This window comes from Pseudophryne corroboree, chromosome 9 (assembly GCF_028390025.1).
Source record: "Pseudophryne corroboree isolate aPseCor3 chromosome 9, aPseCor3.hap2, whole genome shotgun sequence".
NCBI classification, from domain to species: domain Eukaryota; kingdom Metazoa; phylum Chordata; class Amphibia; order Anura; family Myobatrachidae; genus Pseudophryne; species Pseudophryne corroboree.
In genome coordinates this window covers 305,949,009-305,961,625 of record NC_086452.1, presented here as the reverse complement: position 1 = coordinate 305,961,625, position 12,617 = coordinate 305,949,009, and the positions used below count along the sequence as shown (strand labels likewise).

Sequence of the window (12,617 nt, the reverse complement as noted above, 5' to 3'; positions counted from 1 at the left end):
CCTAATTTGGAGAATGCAGTATAATAATAATAATAATAATAATAATAATAATAATAATAGAATAAGCCATTTTATTTTTAATGCTGTATACATATTTATTAAGTAAGACAACTTATATGACTTCTATAATGCTTTCAAAACGGCAAATTCTTAAATAATGTCCTCATAATCAAAACAGCTTCAGCTTCAGTGTTAAGCAATGATAAAGAGCTAAATTGTCTCTCTCCCATAGGGGTATCACAAGCTATAGGTCTGTTTATCACCACACATTTTTTTTTAAACAGTTTTCTTTATTCACACCAAGAGAGACTGAAAGATCTACAACACATGGCACAAAAAAAAAAAAACAGTGGCATAATAAAATGTACATAACAGTCTTCAAGGCGTCCGTTTTCCAATTATTTTGTAAATAGTTAAACAGTTAAGCAAAATTTCTCCACGAATAGGGAGCGCATAAGTGGGGAAAATGGGAACATCAACAGGTAACGGGAAGGGGGAGAGGGGGAACAGAGAGAGAGAAAAGAAAGAAAAAAGAAAAAGGGGAGAGAGGGGACAACTAGTCCGTTCTATGCAGCTGTGGGAGTACAACAGCTGGATTATCCACAATAGTTATAAACACTACTTATAGAATAGGCATACCTGTATGATATGTAGTAATGCAGAGACAATCAGGTACCAAGAGTGCGGGGCGGTGTCCGGAGGGAGGATCTGGGCGCGTCCCACTCGGAGGTCGATGAGACAGGGTCAGAGGCCAGGTTTGAATCTTATATTGAGGGGGACCGCGCGGTTAACCATGGACCCCAAACTAATTCAAATTTGTGGGGACAGTCATGCAGGTAATAGGTGATTTTTTCCATGTTGGCTACGAACCATATATGATTGTTCAGGGCAGGAATCGTGGGCGGGGCGGCGGTTTTCCAGTTTTTGGCAATCAAGGATTTAGCTGCTACTAATATATGGGAAAATAATTTATTCAATAGTGGGTCAAGGTCCGGGTGCGGGCGGGCCAGTAGAAACATCCATGGGTCTAGTGTAAGCTTAAGCCCTGCTAACGAGTTCAATATGTCGAGCACTCTCCTCCAGTAATTAACGATACGTGGACATGTCCACCAAATATGGAGGAGAGTACCCCTTAGGCCGCATCCCCGCCAGCATACCGGGGTGGCAGAAGGGAACATCCGCGATAGTTTGTCTGGGGTATAATACCACCGGTAATACAATTTATAGGATGTCTCCTTGAGTCGGGTAGAGATTGAACTTTTAGCAATGCCCTCCCGTACTTCCTCCCAACAGGTTTCGTCGGGGGGGGGGGCCCAAGTCCCTCTCCCACTCCCGCTCGTGGCGGGTCTGCGGCCCAGAGAAGGTCCCAACCAACAGGGTATATATTTGCGAGATTAGGCCTCTGCTTATGGGTTTTGCAAGACATAGAGACTCAAAGGGTGTAAGGTCCCTCAGGGCGTCGGCCTGTGGCAGGGATAGGAGGAAGTGACGGAGTTGGAAATATTCAAAGAAGGGAGGGGACAGTGAGGGGAATTTGGATTTAATATCATCTAATGACATCCATTGGCCTTGTAGGGATAAGTCGTGGACCACAAGGATCCGGGCATTAAACCAGGATGTAAACTTACGAGGGGGGATCCCGGCGGGAAAATCTGGGTTGTCCCATAGGGGTGTAAGAGGGGAGAGTGGGGAAGATAAGCAGTATTTCGTAATAGACTTGTGCCAGGTAGATAGGTGAAACTTAAGGGAGGGAGAGATGTCTCTAAGAGCCAGCCGGTGTGGTTTGCCCAGGCCCCACAGCGAAGCCAGTGAACGAACTCCCATGGAGAGTGCGGTAAGATCAACCCAGGCGATACAGCCACGGGGTGCAAATGAGGCCACCATTTGACTGAGATGGCTAGCCATGTAGTAGAGTTTGATATCGGGGAATCCTCGGCCTCCTGCAGAGCGAGGAAGTCGAAGTATATTAAAGGCAATCCGTGGGGTTTGTCGTTCCAGACAAACTTCACAATTGAGGCCTGGGCATCCCTGAGGACCCTCTCCGGGACCCTCACGGGCAGGGTCTGGAAAAGATATAGAAGTTGTGGCATAACTGTCATTTTGAGGGCAATTATCCTACCCAGCCAGGATATGATGTGCGTCCTCCATCTTGTCAAATCTGATTTGATCTTGCTCAGTATTCGTGGAAAATTTTCAGAGTATAGGGAGTTATAGTGGGAGGTAATATGGACTCCTAGGTACTTGATCTTATTAGTCTGCCAACGCAAGTCAAAGGAGGACTGTAGGGAGCGCCTGAGGTCTCCAGGGACATGGAGCAGCATGGCTTCCGATTTAGAATAGTTTATTTTATATCCCGAGAGGGAACCATATTCCTCTATAATCCTGTATAGGGCGGGTAGGGAAGACTGCGACTGGGTTAGAGATAGTAGAACGTCGTCGGCGAAGAGCGAGATCTTGGACTCCTGTGAGCCCATCTGCACTCCCCGAACACTGCCGGACTTCCTTATCATGGCTGCTAATGGTTCAATGACCATGGCAAACACCAGGGGGGAGAGAGGGCAACCCTGTCTAGTTCCATTAGCCAATGGGAAGGAGGGGGACAATATCCCGTTAGTAAGAACTTTTGCTATCGGAGAGGAATAGAGTGCTGAGACCCCAGTCAGAAATTCCGCCGATATCCCGAACGCCTGAAGAGTCTGCAATAAGAACGGCCAAGAGATACGATCGAACGCCTTCTCAGCGTCTAAGGAAAGGATAATAGATGGGGTTTGCCTGTTATTCAACAGGTGGATAATGTCGATCGCTTTTCTAGTGTTGTCTCTTGCCTGGCGTCCTGGGATAAATCCCACCTGATCATAGTGTATCAGTTCAGATAACACACCGTTAAGGCGGGTGGCCAAGATCTTTGCATATATTTTAATATCCAGATTCAATAAGGATATGGGGCGATAGTTAGCGCAATTTCGTGGGTCTCTGCCCTCTTTATGTATAACTATTACTCTGGCCTCCAGCATGGTACTTGGAAATGGGGCGCCGTGTAGGACTGCGTTAAATAGTACCCGCAGATGGGGGACCAACAGGGGGGCAAATTTTTTGTAATATGAAGCCGAAAAGCCATCAGGGCCAGGGGCTTTAGAAGATTTAAGGTTTCTCAGGACGGCCGTTATTTCCTCCTCCGTGATGTCTCTGTTCAGATCTACCGAGTCAGTGACAGATAGTTGGGGGAGGTCGGCTCGGCGGAGAAATTCTGAGATTAATGCATCAGGAGGGTTGGGGCTTGGTGCCTTGGGGTTTAAGTTATATAGCTTGGTGTAATAATCTCGAAATTCCCTGTTTATACCCCCTGGGTCATATGTGAGTTCACCAGATTCGGTATTTACCGCTAAGATATTGTTACGGGATCTTTGTGCTTTAAGGCGAGATGCCAGGATTCTGTCGGCTTTGTCGCCTTTCTCGTAGAAGGTCTGGTTAAGCCTCTGAAGAGTCTTCGCCGTGCGTTCCGACAGAGAAAGTGACATTGCGTTCCTAGCCTCTAGTAGGGGCTCTAGATTAGACAGGGTAGGGGAAAGTTTATGCTGACGCTCAAGGGCCTGGAGTTTCGTAGAGAGGGAGAGGAAACTAAGCTTCTGGGATTTTTTAAACCTAGCCGTCTGGCTTATCAGATGGCCTCGGAGGACAGCTTTGTGTGCTTCCCACAGAGTAGTTGGGGAAATCTCTGGGGAGTCGTTGAGAAGGAAGTATTCGGCCAGGCAGTCTTTAATTTGAGTGGTGACTTCTTGGTTGTGTAAGATGGAGTCGTTCAGACGCCAGGAAACGGGGGGAGGTCGTGGGGTGATGGATTGGAGTTCGGCAGTGATTGGGCAATGGTCAGACCATATCATAGGGAGAATACCGGCAGATTTCAATTTTGAGGATATATCCCGGCTGAGTAGGATCATGTCAATTCTAGAGTAGGTTTTGTGTACCGAGGAATAAAAGGTGTAGTCTCTGGTCAGTGGTTCAGATACCCTAAAGGAATCGAATAGCAAGTGGGTTTTCAAAAGGTTTAGCAAAGCAAGGGACGCCAAAGTCGGACGGGGATGGTGAGGGGACCGAGGACGGGGAGGGTTTGACCTATCCAGGGAGGCATCTAGTACCTCATTAAAATCTCCAGCCATGATGACTTCTCCTCGGCCGAGGCTAGTCAGCTGTGCACTTATTCTCCCGAAGAATGTAGCTTGGTTTTGGTTTGGGGCGTATATGTTAATTAGGGTACATAGGCTATCATTCAGCTTCCCCACTAGGATAAGCCATCTACCTGCTTTATCTGCATGACTGTCCAGCAATTCAAACGTGAGGTGAGCAGCTATCAGAATGGAAACCCCCCTCTTCTTATGTGTGGCATCGCATGCATGAAACGTAAGTGGGTAAGCTTTGGATTTTAGGTCGGGGTGTAGGGATTTCTTAAAATGCGTTTCCTGTAGGAAGACTAAATCTCCCTTGGCCTGCTTAAGGGAGAGGAATAGTTTAGTGCGTTTGTAGGGGCTATTCAAACCTTTAACGTTGTGCGAATAGACTTTAAGAGCCATGTCCGACCGGATCCCGAAACGCTTCATCGCCTTCCTCCAGACACCGCAGCTCTACGAAAAACCAGGACAAAAACAGTTTAAGTGTGTGCAGTATCTGGTTGGTATTTATGTATAGACGGACAAAAGAAAAGAAAAAACACAGATACCAAGATAGTGATAGAAACAGGGAGGACAAAACATGGGAGAGACAGGGAAAAGAGGGGGGTTGGAGACCAGAAAAGACAGCATCTGGCCATACGTGCCGGTCAGGGGGAAACCATAGGGGGTCACCAGGTGACAACGACCGGACTAGGGTATAAGACCCAATTGTGGGGACGCGGCCTGGCCGAGCCAGACACATCAAAGGTAGCGGGCACTCATCTCAGTGCCCCGAGTCTGGGAACCTACATTTGAAGGGATATATACGTAGACATCTGCTCCCCAACTCCACCCTCCCCTCAGTTAACCAACAAGATGTCAGCGGCCAGCCTAGGTTAACGCACCCAGATGGCGGTGCATTGGATGCGGGGAGGTGGGACGTTGTTGGGGCGGATGCAGGGGAAAGCCACAACTGAGAGAGATAGACACACAAATAAGCAATATAGAACAGAAGAATCAGATAACATTTAGGCTGGGCTGTCCTCAGGGGTCGCGACCAACAGAGGCGGATTTCCGTGTTGATGGAACACGTGTCCAGTCACGGTTCAGAGAGCGTCTCGGAGTGTCGGACGATTCTGCGGGGGGAGCCTCATTTATCCGCTGCGGAGATTCGGGCATAGGCAGAGACGGGGTAACGCCTAGGTTGCGTAGGAGATCTTTAGCTTCAGCTAGGTCCCTAGCCGAGTGTAGGCGGTTATGGTGCCACACAAGTATGCGGAAGGGGAATCCCCATCTATATCGAATGCCCTTATCTCGTAGAGCCATAGTGATAGGACGGAATTCCTTTCTTTTAATTAGCGTACTGGGAGCAATATCCTGAAATATTTGTAGGGAATGTCCTAGAAAATCCAGCTTGGGAAGCTTTCTAGTCTCCCGAAGCAAGTCCTCCCTAGCCGAATAGTAGTGGCAGCGGAGAATAACATCTCTGGGTTGTGCTTGGTCTTGAGAACGGGGGCGAAGAGCTCTGTGAGCCCTATCCAGCAGAAATTGATCTTCCGGCGTTGAGGGCGAGAGATGGACAAACAATTTCTTGAGGAAGCCGGGGAGGGATGTCATATCAACTTCCTCGGGGATCCCCCTGATGCGAAGATTATTCCGGCGCGCCCGATTATCCTGGTCCTCCTGGTGTTCCAGGATTAGGCGCATTTCTTGTCTCAGGGTATGGACATCATCCTCCACCCCCTGCTGAAAGGCGACCACTTCGTCCATTTTGGACTCCAAGTGGTCTGTCCTGTCCCCCAGGTCTGTGATGTCGGCTTTAAGAGAGGTAATAGCGGTATGGACCTCCGTCTGTACCGCCTGTACAGATCTCCTTGTCTCCTTGATTTCGCAGAAAAGCAGGTGGAGATCTTTTCGTGTCAGAGGAGAATGGTCGGAGTCCTCCGAGTCTGAGACGTCGAGTTGTGTTGTGGCCTCTTGACCTGATGGTTTGGTGTTTGAGTAGGCATATTTCTTCAGGCTCGGGGTGGCCGCTGCCGCTTGTTGCTTTTTGTTGCCTTTAGACATGTTGAGCGTGCGTGTGTATATGCTGGTTTAGAGAGAATCACTGCATCAGTGTGTTTGAAAACGTCCCGGTGGCGGAGACGGAGCAGCCTCTATTTTATGACATAGGTGATCCCGAGACTCAGGGCATATTCCGACGGGTCACATTATGAGAGATAGAGTACTCAGCCTGCAGATGGGATCAGATATGAGGGTTGCCAGTAGGTGGAGCTCCAGGCTCATATATCATAGGTGAAACAGAGCAGAGTAAATGGTGAATAATTCTTGTGGTGAAATACTCTGCGCTGGTTAAGATACAGGGCCAGAGGGTCCCTACTGGACTTATTTATTTGTATACCCGGGTGAGCTGGGCTGCTCTAGTGGACATGTAGTGGGGGGCAGTGAGGTAATGCCGGGCGAGGGGCTCCGGGTTCAGCGGGCATCTCCTTCCATTTCTGCAGGTCAGGGGTGTTTATTTGGGGCACACTACAGGGATCCACAGGGGGGGGGGGCTCCTATCTGCGGTCCAGCCGACACACAGGGTCCCCTATTCTCACCTTCGGCCGCCGAGGGCCGCACCCGTGCCTGAGCTCCCAGTCCAAGATGGCCGTCAGCAGTGAGACTGCCTCCCGCAGGCCCTCGTGAGGGGCACCGCCGGAAAGCGAGGTAGATAGTGCAGACGGCTCCGGCTTAGATGGAGAGAGCCGCCGCCGCCGTCTGTCGCACGTTAGAAGGGCCCACCGCCAGCCTCCGGCGGATCGCGACGGTCGTCCCGGCAACCACAGGGCTCCGTGCAGGCAGCCGCCCGCACCTGGTCTCACTCTCCGCCGGGCGCTGACAGGGCACTGCACTTACGGAGACTGCTGGTGATGCTGCAGCGCTGATAGCTGGGTCTTGCTAATTCCCGGCAGGTCTCTCAGCCCTCGTCCACCACGGGCGGGGTCTCCTCCAAAATCTAGCCCCCTGCTTATGTTTGGCACCTAGGCCCCAACCCGCAAGGAGGCAGGAGGCCTCCTCCGGCTCCGGGACTCGACGTGTCAGATGCAGGGGGGATTATTTAAGGCAGCAGGAGTTGTGTGGGCCGGAATATGGGCCAAATAGAGGGCAATTCGGCTATTTTACAGCTCTGGTGCCAGGAGCTATTCTCAGGCACGTCCTTCCAGCTTGCCTGCCAGGCCACGCCCCCATCACCACACATTTTAAGACAAACATAAGTAAATTGCCATTCAAACAGCACTACTGGCAGATCTATTTAGAAAAGACAGGCAAGCAACAAACAAAAGAGATGGTGACTGCACCATGGCCCTGGCCATGTGGTGAAAGGAAAAATGGTGCTAGATGACGCGTGTCACTCCCAAGCTGAGCTGGAAATACAGTATGAACGGTGCGACACTGGTCTGAGGCAGGACGACACTCAGATGCTTGTTTGCTACTGTCACTGACTGTAAAAGCTGATCCCTTTTAACAATCTGTTAGTCTGAAATTTCCCAGTAACTGCAAATTGCCCATTGTACCAATACGCCATCCTGAGTGACATGTGGACACATATCCCACTGCATCTGCAATGCAGTCAGAGATGCCTCCGATAGCTAGGCATGATTGGCCACTAGTGGTGGAGAATTACAAAGCAGATTTTCTCAGCAGCCATGTCTTACACCTCTTCATCTAGAAATGTTTCATCAGATGATTGAAACATAGGGTTTAGCCAGGCTACCACATGACAGCATATCAGTGGAATCACAAGATGGGGCAATTCTGTTCAAGGACCAGAAATCCAAAGGTGGTTTTGCTAGAAGGCTTGTCAGTACCAATAAAATGTGATTTCATTTTCCAGTTTCTTCCAGTAGCAGTGTGCATTCTAAAGAAGAAAGAGTATTTTCATGTGATCCTGTTGGGGTTGGACTGGTCAAGAAGGCACATGGATATTCTCATGAATGTGCCTTTACTCCCATGGCATCTTACTCTAAGACAGGACCTGTTAAGTTATAGAAAGTTTGATCTCTAAGGGTGTGGTTGGCTTTAATATTGTGGATGCTGAGGCCACAATGCTCAAACCTGTTTTGGACAAAATTACAATAAGTTGTTGAAACAGTAATTCATGGTTCAAGAGGCAAATCTTCCTCGCCTTTTCTTTATTGCTACGGTAGGGCTCTCCCCAAATTTCCTTGCAAACATTGAAGTAATCAGGCTAATATTTAATTATTTAAAAGTTCCATCCTCTGCTGTTCCTTTCAGTATAAATGGCAGTTTTACATAATCTGTAGATGTTTTTTCAAAGAGTGATACATGTGTAGCCTATATACAATTGGCCAGTGGCACTATGTGTTTTGACAGCAATTCTGACAGCTCTACAACATTTTCCCTTTAAAGCCTTTCACTCATTTGAGTTAAAGGGGGAAAGTCAATTGCCAGCGAAAGGTGTGAATTGCCGTTGCTGTGCATTTAAACTCCAGCAACGGCACCCCATCGCACACTTTCTCAGGCCGATTTGCACCCTGATTTACATGAAATTGCTCACTACCCTATGGAGTAGTGAAGTAACTGTGATATCCCTCTGCTGTAAAGTGCGGCGGGTGCCACACACACAGATTTGGCCGGACGAACAATTTGCCGGCAGTTGAATCTCCCCATAAGTTTCTAATGTAGCGATCTCTACAGCTCAGAGGTTATCTGAACTGAGGTCTTACAGATAGAGGTATCAGATTTTTTTTTTGTTAAATTATGGCTATGATTAGAACAAATCCCTCTTCTCAGCTAAGCTGGTAAGATAGATTTCACTTATATCAAGAAATTGTGTTCCCAGCATGGTGCCAAGGTTCATCGTCTTGGGAATTCCAACAGTGGGATGATGTTGGGCCCTGATGACCTATGTCATTTAAGACTCTTGATCTTCACAAAATGGATGATCTCTTGGTTCTGTATTAATCCCACTATTGGCCAGCTTCAAAATAAACCATTGCTAGATTGATTACATGGGGCTCATTGAGCACATTCTGGTTGGTGTGTCATGGACCTCAGCTGAGCAATTCGATCAGACATCTACTGAGACCTTGTAACAGAAGCTAACAGCATTGGGATGTCCCCAGAGCACAGGGTCTCCAAAATGGATCAAATAGAAAACATTTATACTTGCATTACACCTTTTTATCTTATTCAACTAGGGGACATTGCACTCCCACCACATTAATTGCTGTTTGTAATTTTGCTGGAGGATTTAAAGCATTTTGTTTTGTACTTTAAGTTTGTTTTTGTTTTGTTTTAAGATTTACAATAGACAGGTAACCAAACACTGCAACATGCCACAGAATCATATTGAGCTACATTTAAACCTTTCGACATAAAGTGATGCCCAATATCCAGCTATGCTGAAACAAAGATTAAAAAAAATAGATATAAAGAGGAGTCTTAGGTTCGTACGCTTCCATGAACAGAACGCACGCAGGCGCAGTAATTCGCAATCGTGAAGCGGCCTCATGTGCGGTGCAACCGTTGTTGGCCAAGATGAGGATGACACATCTGTACATATTACTTATAAAATGTTTCTTCTCTCATAGGAACCGGCAAGATCAATCCACCCAGCACCACTTCCTGAGGCTCCTCAACCTCAGCGCCTCCCTCCTGAAGCTTCTTCAACTTCTGTTCCTCAGAAACCTCACCTAAAACTGGCCAGAGTACAAAGCCAAAATGGAATTGTTCTCTCTTGGAGTGTATTAGAAGTAGATCGCAGCTGTGCCGTTGTAGACAGCTATCACCTATATGCTTATCACGAAGATCCAACTGCAACATCTCCGTCACAGTGGAAAAAGATTGGGGAAGTGAAAGCACTACCTCTTCCCATGGCATGTACTCTAACACAATTTGTTTCTGGCAGTAAATACTATTTTGCTGTTCGGGCGAAAGACATTTATGGACGCTTTGGACCATTCTGTGATCCGCAATCAACAGATGTTATTTCTACTCAGAGCAGTTAGAAAAGTTGAGAAGACGCTTTATAGTACTTCCTGTTATGGTTCTGTAGCCAGGACCTCATGCATGAAATCTAATTTGGAGGAGCTACTGGGTTCTCTTAATGGGGACCATGTACAGCACTTGCCAGGTGTCACAAAATAGGCTACATTCCTGACAAGTTTTTTTCTTCTTCTTTTGTAAATCACTAATTTTCTGCAGAATGTATATTAAGTCGTTTTTCCTTTTACACAAATTTGAAAGTCTGCAAATCTGTAGACAAAAGACATGTCCCTGAAATGCGGATAATTGTATAGGTGATGTAAATATTATGTAAAATGATCTACTGAAAGAGGATGGTTGGGTAAACTCATTTGACACAGAGGGAACCTTTCGACGTGATTTTTGGTTATTGTAGCTGCTAGAAAGGACAAGTATTACAGAGGAATCCAGTGTTTCATGGTTTGTTCATTCATGAAGATAAAACCTGTATTTGATCTCCACTGGCTGGGGACATTGACATCTAACAGTTATTTGTGCTGTTTAGTAATAATTATCAACCTGTTTTCTTGTGGTTTATTCTGCTCCCTGACGCAACCTTTTATACTTTTCTGTGAGTTATCTTCTGTCTTTCTTTTGTGCCTTAACTTGAATAGGAATGATTTTCAGTATTTGATCTGCAGGTTCCCCTTTTTGATGTAATAAATCTGCCCATACCCAGGCGCCAAAGAGCAATTTTAAAGTGATTGTTTGATTTTCCCCATCACACTATTGATTTTTTTTTACATTTTTGAATAAAGTAGTTCAGGAGTTGTGCAGCCTTTTCTGTCCAGCACAGTAGTCATCTGCTTACAGTTTACATCGTTACAGTGTTTAAAACTCACTGCAATGCTTCATTGGATTGGTTATATATCTATCAATTGTAAAACTTGACTGTGCTTCCATAAAAGGAAATGTTATTGTATTTGGATATAAAAGCATGAATTACTTCATAAGTACAATATTTCCTCCCTATTTTATTTTTTGAGGAAAAGTATTTTTGTATTAGTATAGATTTTCTCCATCTGCAAAATTTTGACAAAATTTACATATAGGAAGAATAGTTTTGTTAGTTACAATAACACAAATTATATGTATTTGTGTACTGCAAACCCCATTGTACATTTTGGATGTTGGCTTATATAATTTTTTTTCTTAATTATTATTCTTTTTATAATCGAGTAAATTTGTTAGTGCAACTGCAGTCAGTTAGGATTGTGCTTGGTAACAGCTATCCAGAAACTTGACATTAAGATTTCAGCAGCTGGAAATTCTTCCATGATCTCTAATCTCAAACTCCAGCTCCTGTTATAGTGATCCTCAATTCTAAGCTGGCAAGCGCTGGACATTGAGATGTAATGCTATGTACATATTATGCGATCCCATACGATACAATATCATATGATATTGTATAAGATATATCAGATTGTGTGTACACACTACAAACGATGTCTAGAAACAAAGTCATCACTGGAGTTCAAAACCACACAATATCGCCTCATCAAGACTGCATGCAGTCCGACGTACGACGTCGCATGCGACCCGCGGAAGCACGCATTGTACGTCGGATCATGCATACACATTATGCAATATCATTTAGGACTGATCAATATCGTTCAGATTGTGAACGATATTGCATAGTGTGTATGGGCCATAACACTCTGTGTGAAATATTGTTACATTGTAAATAAATATTTTTTTTACAAACTTGCATTTGTGGGATTTTTTGGTTTATTAAGCAACATCTGTTAAATAATAGACATTTTAAATGTAATGTAATTTATACATCCTATAAATCTGATCAGAATATTCACACAGGCCCATAAGCGCACTCCGGCCCAGCACTACCCGCTCAGCAAGGTCTGCAAAGCCTGGGGGTGCTAGGTAGGAGAGGCGCTCTTCCCGCTCTGCGACATTGTTGATATGCGCTGTTGATGCCGCTGCCAGCGTCTGTCTCACTGTATGAAGAGGGGCGGTGGCTGCAGAAATGTAATTAACATGCCCCGCCCGCCCAGTGAAACCAAGAAGACTACACTAGCAGCTCCGAATCTTGTCCCGAGCTCTGCCTCTCCTGTGGGGTGTTTTACATCAAAGGGTATAGCCGTGGCCTGCAAATGCTCCATGTCCTCGCTTTTTTAACAGAGAAGCCGGTAAGTCAGCCAGTAAGCGGAGCGCCGATCAGCTTCAGTGGCAACTGATCAGTTCTCTGGTCGCGGACATGAAGTAACATCTGTCTGCAACCCTAAGCCTGATTGAGGAGCTGAACAGTGTGGAGGAGGACAGGAGTCAGGAGAGCAAGATGTACAACGGAGAGCAGATAAACAGCAGCAGTGGCTGAGCCGGTTACACATATTCTAGTACATGCAAGTCCTAGAGAGGAGGAGGCGGTTACTAGTAATAGAATTATATATTTAAAGAGCAAAAGTACTGTATATCACTTTCTCA

The 12,617-nt window shown here is 46.1% G+C and overlaps 1 protein-coding gene across 5 annotated transcripts in view; it reads left to right on the top strand.

Annotated features, from left to right (window-relative positions):
- Positions 1 to 11,883, top strand: part of LOC134958066 (activating transcription factor 7-interacting protein 1-like) — a 190,745-nt gene extending 178,862 nt beyond the window's left edge. For all 5 annotated transcript variants that reach the window (XM_063940419.1, XM_063940420.1, XM_063940416.1 and 2 more), the window contains one exon: positions 9,743 to 11,883. In XM_063940419.1, the coding sequence (XP_063796489.1) occupies positions 9,743 to 10,159 (417 nt within the window). In that variant the 3' untranslated portion in view covers positions 10,160 to 11,883. The remainder of the gene's footprint in view (positions 1 to 9,742) is intronic.
- The last annotated feature ends 734 nt before the right edge of the window (positions 11,884 to 12,617 follow it).